We start from the raw sequence: 19,375 nt of genomic DNA on the forward strand, positions 1-19,375 counted from the left end.
CAGAAATAATTCTCAGCAATGAGTGTGGTGTTGCTAGGATTGTTTCTTTTCTGTAAGTTATGTCAAAAATACCATTGTGTCCCCCCCTTATTTCTGTGCAGTATGTGCATATGTGTGTGTGTGTCTTAACCAGTTATGAATCAGGAAGGTATCTTCCTAATTCAATTTAAATAATAGCATATCTTCATATATATATGTATTCATCAATTAAATATAGTGGCACACTCTCCTTTTTAATATCTATATCCTTATGTCAGTGGAGCCAAACAAGTAGAAAAAAACTTTATCAAGAAGATTGAAAACTTGATGTCATCTTTGCCATTTAAAATAATATGTTCTCAAATTCACGCATTCATATACTACCCTACTAATTTAGCAAAGGCCTACTTTCACCCAAAGGCATCTAGAAGTTTGTGATGAGAAACTCCCTGTCACCTTGAGTTGCTATGAATATAGTCTTTTGGTTTCCAACTCCTTCCAATAATTCTTCATTCTCTTATAAATTCAAGGCTGAGACATGGCCACAGTATGCCCATATTTACTTTTTTCACATGCTGGGCTGCTGATTTTCTTAATAAAAGTATTTAAAAAACAATGTTTAGTGCCAGTAGATTTCTGTATCCATAGGCAAAGATTTGATCCCCAAAGAGAGATTATTATGTATGCTTGATATCATAACTTTAATTTTCTTTTATTTATTTTTATTCCTTATTATTTTTCCTTTAAATAAATCAAACCAAACAGGTATTCCTGGAGGACATCTGAGTGGAAAGAATGCCAAGTCTCTCTCCTCCTCGAGCAGCAAGACCCCCGCTGGCATGTGACAGGACCCATTTGTGGAGGTGGCATCCAGACCCGGGAGGTTTACTGTGCCCAGAGCGTACCAGAGTCTGCTGCACAGAGGACCAAGGAAGGTAGGCAGCCAGTTCTGGGGAAAGATCGTGCTTCTCATGGGGCGGGGGGAATCAATTCCCACACGGTCTCCTTATATTGTTCTAGATATAGTAAATCCACAGCACTAGCATATTTATTATTTGTTTTCTTGACTATTTGCTGAGCACCCCTAAGTTCTGGGTTTTTTTTTTTTTTGGCAATGATTTAGAATGGTAAAAGTGGTAATAATAATATTTGCCTCAAAGGTTGTTTATGAAACATAATTATAAAATATGCTGAAGGTTTGTAGCATAAAAGAATGCTGCAGTCTGAGGTGCTGGTCTGTTGCAATGAGTCAATTGGTGATGAATGAGTAATGATCTTTTCCGTGAAGGGGGGTGTGTGTGTGTGTGTGTGTGTGTGTGTGTGTGTGTGTGTGTGTATGTATGCATGCACACATGTGCGCTGTGTACGTATCACCTTTAAATATAATAATCCACATATTATTTTCAAGTTTTACATAATATAAAAGGAAGATAAAGAAGGATGAAGAGGTGAAAGAGATGGGGAGAACCGACTTCCTCCATCACAGACTCTTTATTAGACAGGTTCAACCTCAGCATTAGACCATTTTTTTCAGAATTTGAGACAGTGATAATAACATAGAGGGATGGAAATTCTGGCCCATGTTTATTTTTTTAAATATGTATTTATTTATAAAAGAACTGGGGTACAAGCCAGAGGCGCTGGAGGGCAAGAGAATTCATCAGAGACAGAGCAGGGTGTAGAACAGGCAGAATGACTGAAAACAGCAAGTGAGACAGGAGAAGTCTGCCTCACCATGTGGGTATCTCTCTGGCCAGCAGGGAATCGAACCCGCGCTGCAGAGGCTGTGGACAGCTTCATAGCTATCCTCACAGCTGCATTCAACCCTCTGCACCATCAGGGAGGCCCTGGACCCTATTTATTTAGTTCAACTGATTGAAAAACCAAGAGTGGACAATGATATTTCTACCCTGGAAGATGATTCAGCCATATTGAAGAATGCAGCAGTAGCATTTACACAAGTGGTTCTGGTGAGATTGTCTCCTCAGGTGTGCACGGTTTCCTTCTGTAGGATTTAGTTAGGAAGGCAATTACAAGATTTCTTGCTATGGAAATGCAATCTCTTTTATCCAGTAAGCCTTTTCATACTTGATATATTTTTTGTGACATGTCCTTTCATCATTTCAGAGGTATCTATGCTCATAACCTTTGGTGGTGCTCTTTATGACTCAATCAAAATCTTTACAGACTCCTTCGCATTCAACTCAACACTTGCAGATACATAGCAGATTTCTGATTTATTTTATTTATTTATGCATATAAGAACTGGGGTGTAGGCCAGAGGTGTGGGGGTGGTGGTGAGAGGATTCACCAGAGACAGAGTGGTGAGCAGAACAGGCTGATTTACTGAAACACTGCTGAGGAGAGCAGCAGATGAGACAGGAGAGGCCTGCTGTGCTATGTGGGTAGCTCCCTGGCCGGGCATTGAACTCAGGCTGCAGTGGCTGGAGGTAGCTTGATAGTGACATTAGCACATTTAGATGGCTAGAGTATTTTTAAAATAGTAGTTATATTTTATTCCATTTCTATCATTCTTGGAAGTGATAATTTGCACTTTTTATGTTTCAGGGGGAGACATTATTAAGCTTTTTTCCTATGAATTTATAAAAACAAAGTTTAGAACAACAGTTTTAAACTATTCTTTCATACTTTGGTGATCTCTCTGTCTTACTTTGTCTTTTCTCCCCTCTTACTGTAGTCTACCATACTACCAGCACCTTCAGGGGTCAACACATACATAAGAATTATGTAGAACTGGGGCCTTCCTGGTGGTGCAGCGGGTTGAGCACAGCGCTTTGGAGCTGTCCACAGCCTCTGCATTGAGGGTTCAATTTCTGGCCGGCCAGGGAGATTCCCACATGTTGCGCCCATTGCTCCCCTCAGCACTGTAATTCCGTTGTCTGCCTGTTCTGCTCCCTGTGCTGTCTCTGGTGAATCCTCTCACCCTCCCACGCCTATACCCCAGCTCCAAAAATAAAAATGTATCTTTTAAAAAAAAAAAGGAATTTTGTAGAACTGATATATTTTGATCTACCTATTTTTCATTTTGATTTTTAATCTACTATTCACATTTTTATTTTCCTAATTTCTTTAGTAAAAATATTTTCTAATACATCTAAGATTTCTTCAGCATTAATCATTTCCTCTTTCATAATGGAAGTAGGCTAGGCAAGGAGATTATAATCGGGGATGTCTAAAGAGGGTTTTCTAGAGTTGGGTATCATGCTACAGGTAGGGGGACGTAGTATAGTAGAGGAGGGGTTTAAATGTGGATTTTACCACCAGTTAAACCCTAATCCAATCTGCTTTGAGAATCTAAGAAGGGGGAAAACTATTTCACTAAATTATACTTCCAAATTAATATCTGGGTTCACAGGGAAACACAGTACTTAGAAAGATCTAAGCTGGGTAGCCGAGTTCTTAGTTGAGGCTTAGATATGAGACCGTCAAGTAAGTACAAGTACATTGATGTATACCAAGACATGTACTCTTCTGTAAGTTGAATATATTGAGTCAAACTATTGTTGTAATGGAAACTACAGTGCAGTTTAACTTGCATTAAAGCCACTTTACCTGTTTCCTTTGTAGTTTTTTTTTTATTTTTTTTTTTAAGATTTATTTATTTATATAAGCACTGGGTACAGTCAGAAGCGCGGGAGGGTGAGAGAATTCCCCAGAGCCAGAGCAGGGAACAGAACAGGCGGACTGACAAAATACACTGCTGAGGGGAGCAGCGGGCATGGCAGGAGAGGTCTGTGTGCCATGTGGGACCCTCGCCGGCAGCCAGGGATCGAACTAGCGCTGCAGAGGCTGCGGGCAGCTTCGCAGCCCAGCGCTCAACTGCTGCACCACCAGGGGAGGCCCTCCTTTGTAGTTTTAACCAAGATTTTTTATTTTGCATTTGTATGGAAATGAAATAGAAAAATTGTTCATCGATTGCTTTCGTTTCTTACTATTGTCGGTTATAGACATATCTAAACAAATTTGTCAACATGAGATCTTTTTCTTCTTGGCCCAAATTAAACAGAAGATAATAATTGAACTACAAGTATAGTAGACCTTTGAGTGTTCCCCTCTTTAAAGAAGCAAAGTCAAAGGATTTCTAACCTTTTCTGTGAATGCAGTAGTAAAGACAAAAATTGGAGACTTTTTTCATTTTATTTTTTGTGAACATCAGCTTTTTTTTTTTCCTTCGGTTATGGTAGATTTTGGAGGGAGAAGGAGTTTTAATAGCTTTGATTTTGGAAACTCTTCTTTTGTTCACAATTGGCTTTCTCTCAAGATTTATTTATTATACTTCAGGATACTATATTGGCACTCTGAGTGGAGTAGTTTGACTTCCTCCCCCAACCCACAAAATCCCACTAGCCACTGTGAGTTAGCTGCTCTGCTTTCAAGAACGTGATCTTAGAGGAACCCATAATCTTGGGGGAAAAGACAGGATCTGTTCCATGGCTCTCCCATGTGGTACAATGTAATCAAATTTATAGATGCCAAATAAAAAAAAAAAGTGCTCATTTTATCCCAAGCCCTTCAAATCTCTTGCTTAGGTTGAAAACTGAGCCTGAATTCTGACTTTTTTCTTGGTGACATCACATTCCATATTTGAATTCACCATGTTTCTAGGAACAGTCTAATAGTACCTATGACATATTTTTACCCAACTCTGTTGTTCAAATGTTCCTCTGGTGCTTTAAATGCAGCCAAAACAGTGTTGTAGCAATCGATATGAGATGAATTTCCAGTAATAGTAACCAAGCCAATAGAATTGCGAATGAAAATGTAGAAGAGTATTTATGATTTTGTTTACCAGTTATTATTGTAGTGAGAACTGTGTTTCTATTTTATAATTCATAAGTACCAGCAAGAATGATGCTTACCTGTAAATTGAAATGCCTGGATTTGGTGAAAACATTTCCTTGCCTTTTTCTCAAATGAAATTAAAACCACTCAACCTGCCTTCAAGGGTCATTTCTCAAGAGATAAAACATTGAAGCAAGAAATGCACTGTTGAAACCTAGTAAAGACTAGGGTAAATTTATTTCTTACATGACACTGTGGCCTAGAGACAAAGACATCAGCAAATATAGAGTGAAATGACAGATGTAGAATGTATTCATATGGCAAAGAAAAATTGAAACCAAAAAAATCCGAAGGGCCCCCCCTGGTGGCGCAGTGGTTGAGCGCTGGGCTGCAAAGCTACCTGCAGCCTCTGCAGTGCCGGTTCAATCCCCGGCGAGGGTCCCACATGGCTCGACAGACCTCTGCTGCTGAGCCCGCTGCTCCCCTCAGCAGTGTATTTCGTCATTCTGTCTGTTCTGTTCCCCACTCTGGCTTTGGTGAATTCTCTCACCCTTCCGCGCTTCTGACTGTACCCTGGTTCTTGTATAAATAAATAAATAAATAAATAAATAAATAAATAAATAAATAAATAAATAAATAAATCTTTAAAAAAATCCTAAATAAAAAATTAGGAAAAGATAGTTGCGCAATTGTTGTTAAGAAGACATTATCGTGTCTTCATCATGCTTCACCCAGAGGTACATGGAGGAAGTAGATAATAAGAGTAGGAAACAGTCCTGGAATGTTAAGTAGTGTATGGAGACTTAATATGTTTGGGGCATGAGTAGTATATGGAGACTATTTGTTTTGGTGCAGGTTTTAATTCTGACTTGTATGGAAAATTGATAAGGCACATAAATGTTGTCTCAGTCTTTTAGCTTATTAAGTTGGTTTTAAAATTATTGATTTTTACTTCTAAGTAAAAAGCATAAAAAGAGTGAAAGAGTAAAAAGAGTAGGGCCTCCGCAGTGGCGCAGTGGTTGAGCACTGGGTTGCGAAGCTGCCCGCAGCCTCTGCAGCTCCGGTTCAATCCCCGGCTTCTCCCCGGCTGCTCCCCAGCTGCTCCCCGGCTGCTCCCCGGCCACCAGAGAGGGTCCCACATGGCACGCAGACCTCTCCTGCTGCCCGCTGCTCCCCTCAGCAGTGTACTTCATCAGTCTGCCTGCTCTGCTCTCCACTCTGACTCTGATGAGCTCTCTCACCCTCTCACGCTTCTGTCTGTACCCAGTGCTTGTATAAATAAATAAATAAATAAATAAATCTTTAAAAAAAAAAGAGTAAAAAGAGTAAAATGATGACAATAGCATATTTTTTTCCAAAATATTTTTTATATACCAGCTGGTTTAGGCTGTATGTTAAACATTAATATTATAAAGATGCCCCAATATTTTTCAGTCTTTTAATTAGAACAATTGAATAATTCTGCTACAGTGTCTTAAGAAATGACATTATTTGATATATTTATACTCGCTGTATATTTACCATCCTACCTATCTATCTTATGGTTAAAACCATTTCATGATTCTTGAGGGAAATCTCCATAATAGAGTTAACGCTTAAAAGGAATTTGAAGCTTCAATAGGAAAAATGGTCCAAATTAGGGTTGGGAGGACATGTGGAAAGGAATAGAGCTGCTATGTTCAATGGTTGCACATGAACTAGTTTGAAGGGACACAGGGAATAAGGAAGTGACAATGACTCTGGAAAAATAGTCTTTTGGCTCCTCTGGAGTTTATTTTTGAGCATATATGTGCTTATTGCAGCCTTTTTTATCTGCACTGCAGGCTTTTAAGCAGAGAACAAATCTCATATTCTTAGCTACTTATAAGAATGTAAAAAATATCAATATGCTAAGAGAATCCACATAAGGGTTCATGTCCTATTTGCAAACTTACGTGATTATTCAGTAAGCTTTGAGATATGAACTAAAGTATTTACATTGTGAACAAGTGTACATATTTATTAATAGCAATTGAAGTATATACTCTGCCAACATTTGAGCGTCTAGAAATGTCCTTTACCTATCTTTAGAAATCAGTAATTTGTTTTAAAATCAGTAATTTCTTCTGCATCCGAGAATAAAGCTTTTAGAACTTCCCTTTGTGTTGACCTTTGGAGGGAATAAGACTGTTTAAATGGTGATTTTCTCTTGCCTTATGCTAACATAGTAGCTGAGATAACTGGTGTAATAATTTTTACTAGTTAACAGCAATAAGTTTGATGGTAGGTCACATGAGATCAAGAGAGATAAGTCTATTGGCACCTCTAATCTTTCTACTTGGAAATGTTCTTAATTATTGGGATTATGCATGTAGGGAAAAGCTAGCATATATACATATTTCAAATATTCTCAAACAGATATTTCAAATATTCTCTCCCAAAGTGTGTAAGCTGAAAAAGTTTAGAAAGGGGAAGTTAAAAACTTAGAGGCAATTAGATAACTAGGAGTCTAAATTGAGATTGGCTTCAACTGGCTTTGTTTCACTACATTTGTATCTTAGTTCAGTGATTTTGTAATCAAGTATAACATACTTATCTTAGTGTGATATAACAAATGTTTATTGAATTACAGTACTTAGCAAAAGTATTGAAGACTTCCTGCTTTAAGCATGCATTAAATTATCAGATTGTTCTTGATATTAAAAATGTCTTAATTTATCTAGCTAAAAGTATAATTCACATGATTGAAATGAGAACAGGGGGGCACAGCCTCTCAGGTGGACAAATGGTAGGGACAGAACAACTAAGGAGAAAGACTAGCATTTAGTCGAATTTGACTCTGGGAAAAAGAAATGACTAGTGGGAAAAATGGGCCTTTTTGATGACATGTGAGTCCTGCTTTATTTGATCTCCTAAATAGAAAGAAAATGTTTGTCTGTGTGTGATACATTGTCTATTTCTTCCATGTACACACAACTAAACTGATAAACCGCATACTGCACGCTACTGAAGCCAAATCATGTGGCATCATGTAAGAATGAGATTGTCAAGGACCTAGAACACATAGTGAGTGTCAATGTCTCCAATGATCCTATCCATAATATTTAACTTTCTTAATGTTATTGCACTGAGTCATTACCCTTGAGCAACATGTCACTTTTTGCCTGATTTCCAGCTGTCAGTATTCTTGTCTTTGTTACCCAGTAGGCTGCAAAGACCTGGAAGGTCCTGCTGGGGTCATTCTTTGTATTCCCAAATGCAAGAGCCCACAGTGTAAATGGCAAATTGTAAATCTTATGGAATTCAAAATAGAAAACTCCTCAACTGAGAGTTCTGTGTTAAGTTTTATTAATTTTTTTTTTCCCTTTCGAGTAGTGCAGAGAAATAAATTGCTTCACTGTTGACAAAATCAAAATGATCTGTTATGTGGATATCGGCTTCCCTCGCCAAGGTTAGGTGGTCCAGAGGGTCTGGAGTAGAATCAGATAAAATTAAAGCTGTGAATATCATGAAGTAACGGACATGGTCCATGGAGAACAGTTGAGGAGGAATGCAAAAGAGAGACAACAAGCATGATCACTAGGCAACTTAGGAGCAGCATGGATACAAATGTGGTCTTGGCCTGAGACATTAAGCAATTGATTTCTGAATAATTTCAGATTAAATATAGCTTCCCTTGTTCTCCATAGAAGACAAATTAAGAAATCAAAAATTATTTTAAATTATTTACTTCTATCACTCTTTTGATATTTAATAGTCTCGGAGGGGAGATAAAAGAGTGAAAAAAAAACCGCAAAAGTAACATAAGTATCTTAAGAGAAAATGAAAATTTTAGGGAAAGAAAGATAAAACCCAGAAGCATGTGGGGTGTATTGGGGAGATTTGTGAAGGATAAAGCTTTTCCAGGGGCCTTCTAGGAAAAGCGTGGTCGAGGAGATGTTCATGTGAATGAGGCAGAATTCCATAGGTAGCAAGTCACATGATAAATTCCAGAGGCAGCAAGTCATAGAAATTAGCATAAAACCAGTAATCAAGTTGGACAAGAATATGGGTACATGAAGTTACGGACTATGGATTCAGGGTAGAGAGAAATAATTTAAGGATGGACTCTTGGGCCTTGTGATGATAAGTGAGATGGTAGGAATTGACCTGTTGCCCTCTCTGTCCCCATTCAACATTCTGAAATCCAGCAATACTGAACCAGTTTTGTTGGAGTCAGTGGCTACTCTTCTAGGGCTTCCCTCACTCCCCCCTAACCTCACATTCTTACTCTGACCTACCATCTGGATCTGAGCAATCCCTACCTAGAACTTGTTCCTTCTCGGAACTCTTTGAGATGACATAGAGTTTGTGCTCTTCTGCCACCAAAGCACTTCTCTTACTTCATTGTCATTCCCTGTTTGTATGCGTTGTCAATGAGGCTACAGTGCTAGGTCAATGAGGTTAGCATGTGTGTGAGAACAACACGTCTGTGTTATTCACTGTAGTCTATCTAGCACTTACAACAGTGTCCTGGATATAAGAGAGCCTTGAATTGAATTCAGGCGTTTGCCCCTGCTCTTTTTCCTTTAATCACCTTCTTTCTTTCTCTGGGTTGATGCTTTATAAGCATACAGTTGCCAGTCATCCACATTTTTCTGTCTGCTTGTTTTTAAACATCTTTGTTTATTTTGCCACAGTATAGGATTTCTCCCTCAGGTGCGGTCATATTGTTTTCCAACCAGCCAAGTGTCCACTTTTAGATTTGGGTAAAACGCCACATTGTGGTACATGGGCACTGGCTTCCTGAGTAACAGCTCAGAGGCTGTAGGTTACAACCTGGAAGATAGATACAGAAAGTAAAGGAGACTTAGCTCCCCCAGGAGTGAAACTTTACTGGTGGGATACATGATTTAGGAGGGAGCCAGGCTAGTCTCACTGTACCAATTATTATTCTAGTATATTCTTGCAATCCTTTCAGAGAAATCCTGTTTTCTGCTTCAGTCTTGGTGGTTTCAAATGAAATAGCCACATCATAGCATTACTTCCTATTTTCCTTACTTTACTCCTGCGTCCTGACCTTGCACCTCCCAATATTTCTCCCCCAACTCAGAGATATTGCAAATTCAGTTCCAGACCACTGCAATACAACAAATAACACAATCAAGTGAGTCACACAAATTTTTTGGTTTCCCAGTGCACATAAATTATGTTTGCACTATGCTGTAGTCTATTTAAAGTGTAAATAGCATTATGTATAAAAAATCAATACACATACTTTAATTAAATGTGACACAGAGACACAAAGTGAGCATGTGCTGTTGGAAAAAAAAATGGCACCAATAGACTTGCTCATCATAGGGTTGTCACAAACCTTCCATTTGTTAAAAAATACAGTATCTGTGAAACAGAATAAAGCAAAGCACAATAAAACAAGGTATGCATTAGCACCTTAACTCTCATCATAGGTTCTGCTTTCTACAGGAGTCAGCTATAACTAATAATGAATGTCTGTCTAAAGAAAGAATGAGAGACATTTTTATGGATTTTTTATAAACTAGATGGGACACTGTAGGAGCATGAAGTTTCATGGGAGATGAAAAAACAATTCTTATTTCTTCATGTTCATTCTCTCTCCACCGCACCCCAACCTCATTTTCTTCTTCTTCGATATATTTCTTCTGTTGCATCATCCATTTCCCCAATTTTTTTCTGTTCCTTTTTCCCTTTCTCTTTTCATCCTGCATTGATCTTGAGAGTAAGAACAGTTTTAGCAACTGGTAGACTTCACACAGTTAGCACATTGCCTGGCAAAAGGTAGATAAGAGCTGAATTGATATTTCTTAAAGAAATGAATATAAAACCCACATATAGTCTCAACCACTCAGTTTTAGGCATCTCTTTTCACTTTGGGACACTTTTTCCCTTCATTTCAATAGTTCATATACACCTGCACTTCATTAATGAACAGGTAAGTTCTCTTTTTCAGAACAGAAGATTGCATTTGGAAAAACATGCTGAGATGCAGGCATTTACAATCTTTAGTTGGGTGTCTCGCTAAACTTCATTTTGTCAGCTGGATTAGATTTTTCTCAAACTCCAAGCCAAGAGGTAATGAGGTTCCTCTTGGCAGTGCAATTTCTGAAACAAAGTTATTGCTTCCAAATCTATTTCTCCAGACTTGTTGAATATGTGAACGCCCTGGCAAGTAGGATTCAGAAGAAATATCCACTTACTGTCAAACTTTCCTGCAGAAAAGTTTCAGGACTTTCTCACCAACTTGTTTTAGTATTTAGCATTTTTTCCATGCTCTCGTTTGAACTTACCATCAGGGTCTGTTCTTAAAAGAGAAGACTCAGTAAATCTGTATGTGTTTAAGAATGGTTAAATTATACCTCATATCTTCTGGCCATTTTCTCAAGCATCCAGGGAAGGAGAATCAATTCCCACATCAAAAGAAAAGCTGGAAGAAAAAAAAAAAAACAGCTAAATTGTTGTGCCACTTCTAAGACTCTATCTCCATGTGGAATATATAATTTTAGTTCATTTCATTCTTTTAAGACTTAATAAGTCTTTCTTTTTTTTAAGATTTATTTATTTATGCATACAAGAGCTGGGGTATATGCCAAAGGTGCAGGGTGTGAAAGGATTCACCAGAAACAGAGTGGGGAACAGAACAGCCAGACTGACCAAAGCACATTGCTGAGGGGAACAGCGAGTGAGACAGGAGAGGTCTGCTGCACCATGTGGGTAGCTCCCTGACTGGCTGGGAATCGAACTAGTGCTGCAGTGGCTGTGGATAGCTTCATCAGTTGCATCTTCACCCTTGCACTACAAGAGAGGCCCCAAGACATAATAAGTCTTTCTAAGGCTTAATTGTATTTCTGATTCTTGATGAACTTTATGCAGGTTGTCCTATTCCTCTAAGCTTGGTGCTTAATATTAGACCCAGCTATTTATAACCGCAGATCTATATAGCATTTTAAATTCAGTATCCCCCATTTAGACATTTCCTTATCCTGCCTAGCCCCATATTCTGATATCTTTTCCAGGGCATTCTTACTCTTCCTGCCAAGTGCTCATGCCAGAAAGCTGGGCAGTGTCCATAATATTTCACTGTCATTGACCTTTTTACCCATATTCAGTCAACCACTAAATTCTGATTCTACCTCCAAATATGTTTTATTTGTTTATTTATGTCCACTTCTACATTAGTTCTCATAGCAACTGCTCTAATAGTCTCCTGAGAGATTTCCTTTCTTCTATTCATGTCCTGTCTGCATAGTTCGTGGTGTGTTTAATGTGGCTCATCATGGAGCAAGCAGACACACTACCTCTATCTAAATTCTCACTCTCTCACTTATAAGCTGTGTTACATTGACAAGTTAATTCTTTTGGCACCTCTTTCCTCTCACGTATAAAAAGGAGATAATGATCATCACACATATACTTACACGCCACTTAGAACAGAGCCTTATACAAGAAACACTTAAAAATGATTAGCTATTATTTTTTTTCACACTGATGCCAAAGTAATCACACAAGAAAACTGATCTGAGTGAATCATTCCCATGCAGAATGATCCAAGGACTTCCTCTGAATCAAAACCACCTTGATATTGCCCTAGAGCTATGTGTGATCTGGCCCTTACCTACTTTTTCACCTCAACATTTTCTATACCTCACTACTCTCATTCTGTTTCAGCCACACTGTGTGAACAAGTTGGGCAAGTTAGCTGACCTTTCTGTGCAGGATATTCTATTCTGTACTTAGGAGTTAGTTTTGTATCACCAGGAGAGAAGAGAACATGAGAATCAGGGACCCAGGGTTTAAACATCTTGACACTGAACTGGTGTACTTGCAAAGCTGCTGAGGAGACTGTTCATACTCTCTGTCTCCATGCTGAGGAGTGAGGATGGGGAAGTTAGAGGCATTGGAAAATGTGACCCCTGGCTGGGTGGCCACTGAATTATGCCCTTTGGAAGGGAAACATGGATTTTTGAGGGGCAGTTTTCAAAAAATTTCCCAGAGAAGTTCAGTTACTAAATGGAAATTACCACTCATAATTTAATTCTCCCAGATTTCTTAATACATCAATAAAGAATTGAAGGACAATTCTAAAGGAATTGTACAAAGCCATTGTGGAAAGAGCTATTTGTAAGCTCAAGTGTGAATAACTGACCCTCACATATAGTAAAAACTGTAAAGATCTCAGATATTATCTGAGATATTATCTGAGATAAAACTGTAAAGATCTCCAATATTATCTGAGATATTATCATGCATGCTAACATGTTAACATGAAATAATTTCATTAGACATGTGACCCCTTGGTCAGAGACAAAGGACAGTTCATTACATCAATGTCAGAGTAGCCAGAGGCTCATTATTCATGTTGCTCTCTAGATGCCCAACCCCTACAGTGCTCCACACCTGGGAGCACTGTGCCTGCACACTTGGTGAGTTGTGTGACAGGTCAGTGACACTGAGCTTCATTGACCCCAATCGCTTAAAATGGGGTTGAAAGCAAACTTGTACAACCTTGGCCCCTGATGGTGACACTGTCCCTCTCTTCCAATACTATTTTCTATCTAAACATCTTTAAAAGATAGTCTTTTTTTTTTTTTTTTTCTTGGTCAGTCTTCTCAACAAAAGCTGTCAGTATCTCTGATTACAAGATGTATAGATCCATAGAGAATTGTCTACCAGCAACAACAACAACACACACGCACAAGTATACACATATACACACTGGTTAATATATCTCTTTCCATTAAAAATATAACTAAATATCACATGAGTGACATCATCCATTGCATGTGCTTCTCATTGTGACTTATTTCACTTAGCATAAGCTTTTCAAGTTCTATCCATGTTGTCACAAATGGTAACATTTCACATGTACAGTATTCCATTGTGTATGGAATACACTTTCTTTGTCCAGTCATCTGTTAATGGGCAGTAAGATTATTTCTCTAGCTTGGTTATTCTAAATAGTGCCACAGTAATGTATGGATGCATCTATCTTTCCAAATCAGTCTTTTCATATTGTTTGGATAGAGATCTAGAAGTGGAATTGCTGGAACATAAAATCATTCGATTTTTGGTTAGTTGAGAAACCTATATACTGATTTCTAAAGTGACTGTATCAATTTACCTTCTCACCAAGGTGTGTGAGGGCTGCTTTTTCTCCACACCTTCAATAACACTTGAACAGACAGAACAACAAAAACAAACCCTTGAATCTGGCAAAGAGATTGAGGTTACCCAGAGGTAAAGGAGTAAAGAGTGGGAGAAAAGGATAGAAGAGGTTCAGTGAACTATGGTGGAGGGTCATTAGTACTTAATATTGGGCAGAATGTGTTATCATGCATTTGAAATAGTGTGGCACTGTACTCTAGACAGTGATGTAAATCAGTTTTACCTCAAATATACATATATATGCAAGAGAGAGAATACTGGTGATCTACAACCAAGGTTTTCCAGTTAATAATCATGAAGTTGATATTCATTATAAAAACTTTGTATAACTAAGTACTGCTCATTTATTGAAGTATTCTCTAAAAGACTAAATTAAAATGCACATTGCCAAGCTATTGATGTGCGGTTTATTCAATAAACTATGAGGATTTATTGAGGATAGAGATACAAGTATGTAAGAAATTGGCTTTTCCTGAAGGAATTTTTGAAATATGGACATTAAGATGATTCTGCCCAATACTTTGCCTATGGAGCTAATAATTCTGAAAAATCTACCCCAGATGATTAAAGGTTTGTATGTATAAGTTGCCATCTAATAATCACAAAGGTAACAATTTTTTTTAAAGATTTTATTGTGGGAATTTTTAAATTAAGTAAAATGGAAATAGTAGTTATTGCTTTTTATGATAGAATTATGTAAAAATATATACTGAACTGGGAATTAACTGGATAGAATTCTAATTCTGTCTACCACTGAGGTGATTTTAACCTTCAGTAAATGAGATACCTAATTTTGGCTTTAATTTATCCTTTCATAAAATAGGGATAGTAGAATACATTCATTACCATTTTTAGGTATATTAAATTCTAGTGGTAAATATAAATCTAAAAACAGTTATGTTTTGAAGAATATTTACTATAATACCATATATTATTTTTTATTATCTGCAGCATCTCCTCTCACTGAAATAGAATTGACTGGGGAAACTACAAATATATTACTTCCCCCAAATTCCATACTGTAATTTTCATTTGCTGGTTTGGTTATGCTTGCCAACTGGTCAGACTCATTTAGTAGTCTTTATATTAGACAAAGTTGACAACCACAACTATCATGTTTAGGACTGATAACAGTACTATAGTAAACTATTTGTTGATTTAATAGTTCCTTTCTACACTGGTCTGTTTAGGTTATGTGAAACTATTTGAAGGAAGCTTTAATTAAATGGAGCTATGGGAATGAGAAAAAATGGGGTATATTTAAGCAGTAATTATCAATTGAGTATATGAATTACTTATGGTATTTGTCAAATACGTCTTTTTCCCTGGGTTCTTCCCTAGAATTACTGCTTCAGTGGATCTGGTGTGTGCTTAGAAATTTGTAATTTTTTTAAATAGTAAACAGGTAATTCGTATAAACTAGGGAGATTAAGAAAGAATGATGCACTAAATTTTATTCTAAACTATGCAAATTGATTCCTGTTGTAGTTAAATGTAACCTGATCTGATTCTTAAAACTGGTCAGTTTGCAGACTGAATTAGACTTCTGTTATCTTGTCCAGTTCTCCATCCATTACTCTGGCCTACAAGTTAATGTGCCTATAAAATATGCATCTCCGCTACTCACTTACCCTGACTTCACCTTCCTCTCCCCTCACTTATTTACTCACTAGTCTAATACTTTCTTTCCAGCTAAAGTTGGCAATTAAAATTCCAGGGGGTGGAAAGCAGCCCCAGGAATCGCAGAACTCCAAAGGAACTTGTTTCCAATGGTGATATCTTCAGATGTCAGGGCTCAGCGTGGAGTTTGAAGCTTTAGCATCAAAGTGTTTAGTGATTTGTTAACTTGAATTGTTTTTTTTTTTTTTTTTCCGTAGGACTCTAAGAATTTCTCTTTCCCAGTTATTTCATATTTTGCATAAGCCACATGGCTTTCCTTTATGGCCCTGCAGAAAACTTCTATGTGACAGTAATATGTCAAAGATCCTTGGATATTTGTAAACTATTATGAAAACAAAGATGATTACTTTCTTATTTAGTTTCTCAATGACTTGAGGTAACTTAGGATTTGAAAGTTCTGGTGTTGATAGAACAGGCATCAGACTGTTCCTTCTCTCTTAAAACTACCATTTGTAACCTCTTTGAAAAGGACTGGCTTGTTGTCTGGTGCAAACATTTCTTAGATACAGTGATTTCCTTTTGAAGCCTCTTTGAGTGTGGTCTCAGAATGCTTGAAAGTGATAACTAATTCATTGCTCATTAAAGTTCCAGTGATTACACAGACTTTTCTTATATTGACTTGCTTCTCGTTAATTTTCATCTATTCCTCCCAGTTCTGCATTTAGGAGCTACATAAAATTAATCTATTTTTCATATAAAACCCCTTCAAAAATTTTAGGGCAGCCATACTATGTTCTCTACATTTTTTACTTTGCATACCAGAAACATCCTCTGATTTTTTTTTTTTACTTCATGGGCTATATTTTCATCATAAAGGATGCTTCATAAATTCTAATTATTTTACAATGGTTTCTTTTGTATGTTGTTACTGTCTATTTAAAAATAATATTCCTCATTAGAGCACTAAACCACTGTTCTTCCCCTTCCAAATTCTTTTTCTCTTAACCTCTTTATTTCCTTTTCTTTTGGAAACTCATACTTCTTCTCACTTTTGTCCTCCTCTTTATTTCTTTTTACAGACAAATCAATTCTTTTGGTGTTGACTGTACTACATTTAGCAAATCAAAAGTTCAGGAGTTAGAAAAACAGTGTTTATGTATTGTCATCAAATAGGACTTTAAGAGAGAGAATCTCAGTTAATCCCACTCAAATTGCTTTCCAGCAATACCCCCATCATGTCTACACCAACAAATAACATCTCACTTATCAGACTTTGTCCTGCAATAGCAGCTCCTTTCCCTAGTCTCTTCATAATTTCAACTATGAATATGAAAAGAATTTTCCAGATGTTCTGCTTGTAGCAGATGGGGTTGTCGCAAAGTATTTGCACAGCTGAAATTCTCATTTTACCTTAACATACCCATGTGATTTAAAATTGAGGTATACTTTGACAATAGTAAAATGTTCAGACAATATTTTTGATGAATGTATATCAAGACATAATATTTTCATTACTCCAGGATGGTCTTGTCTGCCCCTTCCCACTCAGTCCCATTTTATTTTCAACCCCATCAGAAACAACCATTCATCTGTTTTCTGTGATCTTAGATTACCTTATACTGTTCTAGGAGTGAATATATATGTTATTATACAGCATATACATTTTGTGTGGCCTTTATCTCAGCATAATATTTCTGAATTTCATCCATGCTATCCCTCCATTGCTGAGTGATATTCCTTGGTCTCAGTATAGCACAGTTTGCCCATTCTTCTGATGGTAGACATCAGGATTGTTTTTCACTGATTTAAGAAGAATAATTAGGAACATCCTTATGCAAGTTATTATTTTATTTGGAGGGGGAGGTGCTGGTGGTGAAGAAATGCCTTCATTTTCTCTTGGGTAAATATAAACCTAGGAAATTTACCATACTAGGGTAATAGTGTGGGTATAGTCTTTTTAAAAAAGAATAAGACAACAACAAAACAGAAAACTTCAAACCTTTTTTTCCCCAAATTGATTGTACCACTTTTTATTCCTGGCACATATATGTGAAGGTGAGATTCTAGTTGCTTTACATCCTTACCAATCAATGTTTGTTCTATCTAGCCTTTGTACTTTTGGTGGATGTTTTGGTTGATGATGTGTGATAGTATCTCATTGTGGCTTTAATTTGCATTTTCCTGGTGACTAAGAAATTTGAGTAATTTTTCATATGCTCATTGTATATCTTCTTCCACAAATTTGGAATCTTTTGCTTATTGGGGAAGGGCTATGTTGGATCTTCAGTCCAGAATAATAAACACTGTCCACATCCTTTAGCAGATTGTCTGGGGTTATCATTCTCTCCAAAGGTTACTTCTCTTCCTCCATCGATTTTTTTGCATCTCTCCTGAGCTATTCACCATATGTTTAGATTGTTGATTTCTAAAAAGGTGAACATAGCTGTAACATTTAATGGGAAAATATATGTGAAGATACTGTTATGAAAGTCTTAGAAATTTGAATTATTTTCACACTTTCTTTTGAATATCAAATTTGGTTTTGTTGAAGCTAATTGCATGCTATACTTTGGTTGAGTGTCATAGCCCCGCAAATGTTGGTGTTATTTACAATACCCACTTTTTGTTATATTTCCTGTTCATGCTATACAGTGTTATTGTATTATTTTAGCCTGTTCTCAAGTATATACTCCTGTGTATTACGGGGCATCTTTTCCACTATTGGTTGTTTCATTCATAACATTCTGTCCTCCATATATTGTATTTTTCAACTTTATATTGGTCTTTTCTTTCCTTTTATTTTCAACTTGAAGTATACCTTATAATTATTCATGAGTGGTTAACTGCTGAGTTAATATGCAGCCCCTACTGTATGGGCATGTTGCTGTTGATTGAGGGTCAGGAGGGTATGTGCATAGAATTATTTTCAAGTAATGTTAACTAGACCGCAACATTCATCCCCACTCTGCTTGCAGAATATATGAGAAATTCTTCTGATGATAATTTTTATCTCAAATACTGAGTAACTAAGGAGATGATCTTCTATTCTGGATCCAAGGAACCACATTTGTGAAGTGATTTGGACATAGTATACAGGCATTGTGATACTGATGTGAAGCCGTTCACTGACATTGCTGTAATGGGACATTCAGGTAAGACAGGTGATTTTCCAGTCACAGGGGGCACCTGGTGTTAAAATTAAGGAGCAGGAAAAATAGGAGACTCTTTTACCTATTTTGGATTATCCAAATTTTAGTATGGAACCTTCTACTCTCTATGTCAAGCTCTTAAAAATTGTTTGTCAGTCAGTGGACCATGGTTTTAAGAGTGGTGAACAGAAGGGCAACTGGAGATTCCACCAAATCATCCTTTGATTGATATAGATACTGCCTTTTTGTTTATAATTTATTGCAAGATTTATTGTGAGAAAACTTCAGTCATGAAACTTCTTGCTCAACTTCTATTAGCAATTTGTTTTTTGGCTTCAGAACTGAGTTGAAGTGAATGTATCCTCAGTGAAAGGATAACACTTCATGCCAAATAACTTAACGACATATGTCAAGGATATTTTAATCTTTACTGATTTATGAGACTATAGTCAGTTTAATTTTTACTTTCCATAACCATTTTTATTTATAAAATAAATGCATTACTAGAAAAATACATAGAAAATATGTAGTACAAAAGTTAAAATATCTCCCACAAGCATACTCCAATAATCTGAGGGATAGTTATTGTAAATGAATTGGCATAGATAATTTCTGGTCTGCTTTTGTCTCTCTGTCTCTATCTCTCATTCTCTCGTGTGCCCACA

General features: G+C 37.0%; 1 protein-coding gene across 4 annotated transcripts in view; it reads left to right on the forward strand.

Annotated features, from left to right (window-relative positions):
- Positions 1-19,375, forward strand: part of THSD7B (thrombospondin type 1 domain containing 7B) — a 1,502,545-nt gene that overhangs the window by 995,505 nt on the left and 487,665 nt on the right. For all 4 annotated transcript variants that reach the window (XM_054699694.1, XM_054699696.1, XM_054699695.1 and 1 more), the window contains one exon: positions 745-914. In XM_054699694.1, coding sequence (XP_054555669.1) covers positions 745-914 — 170 coding nt within the window. The remainder of the gene's footprint in view (positions 1-744; positions 915-19,375) is intronic.

The sequence above is a fragment of the Talpa occidentalis genome, unplaced genomic scaffold (genome assembly GCF_014898055.3).
Source record: "Talpa occidentalis isolate TD23 unplaced genomic scaffold, MPIMG_talOcc4v2.1 talOcc4.3, whole genome shotgun sequence".
In the NCBI taxonomy this organism is placed as follows: domain Eukaryota; kingdom Metazoa; phylum Chordata; class Mammalia; order Eulipotyphla; family Talpidae; genus Talpa; species Talpa occidentalis.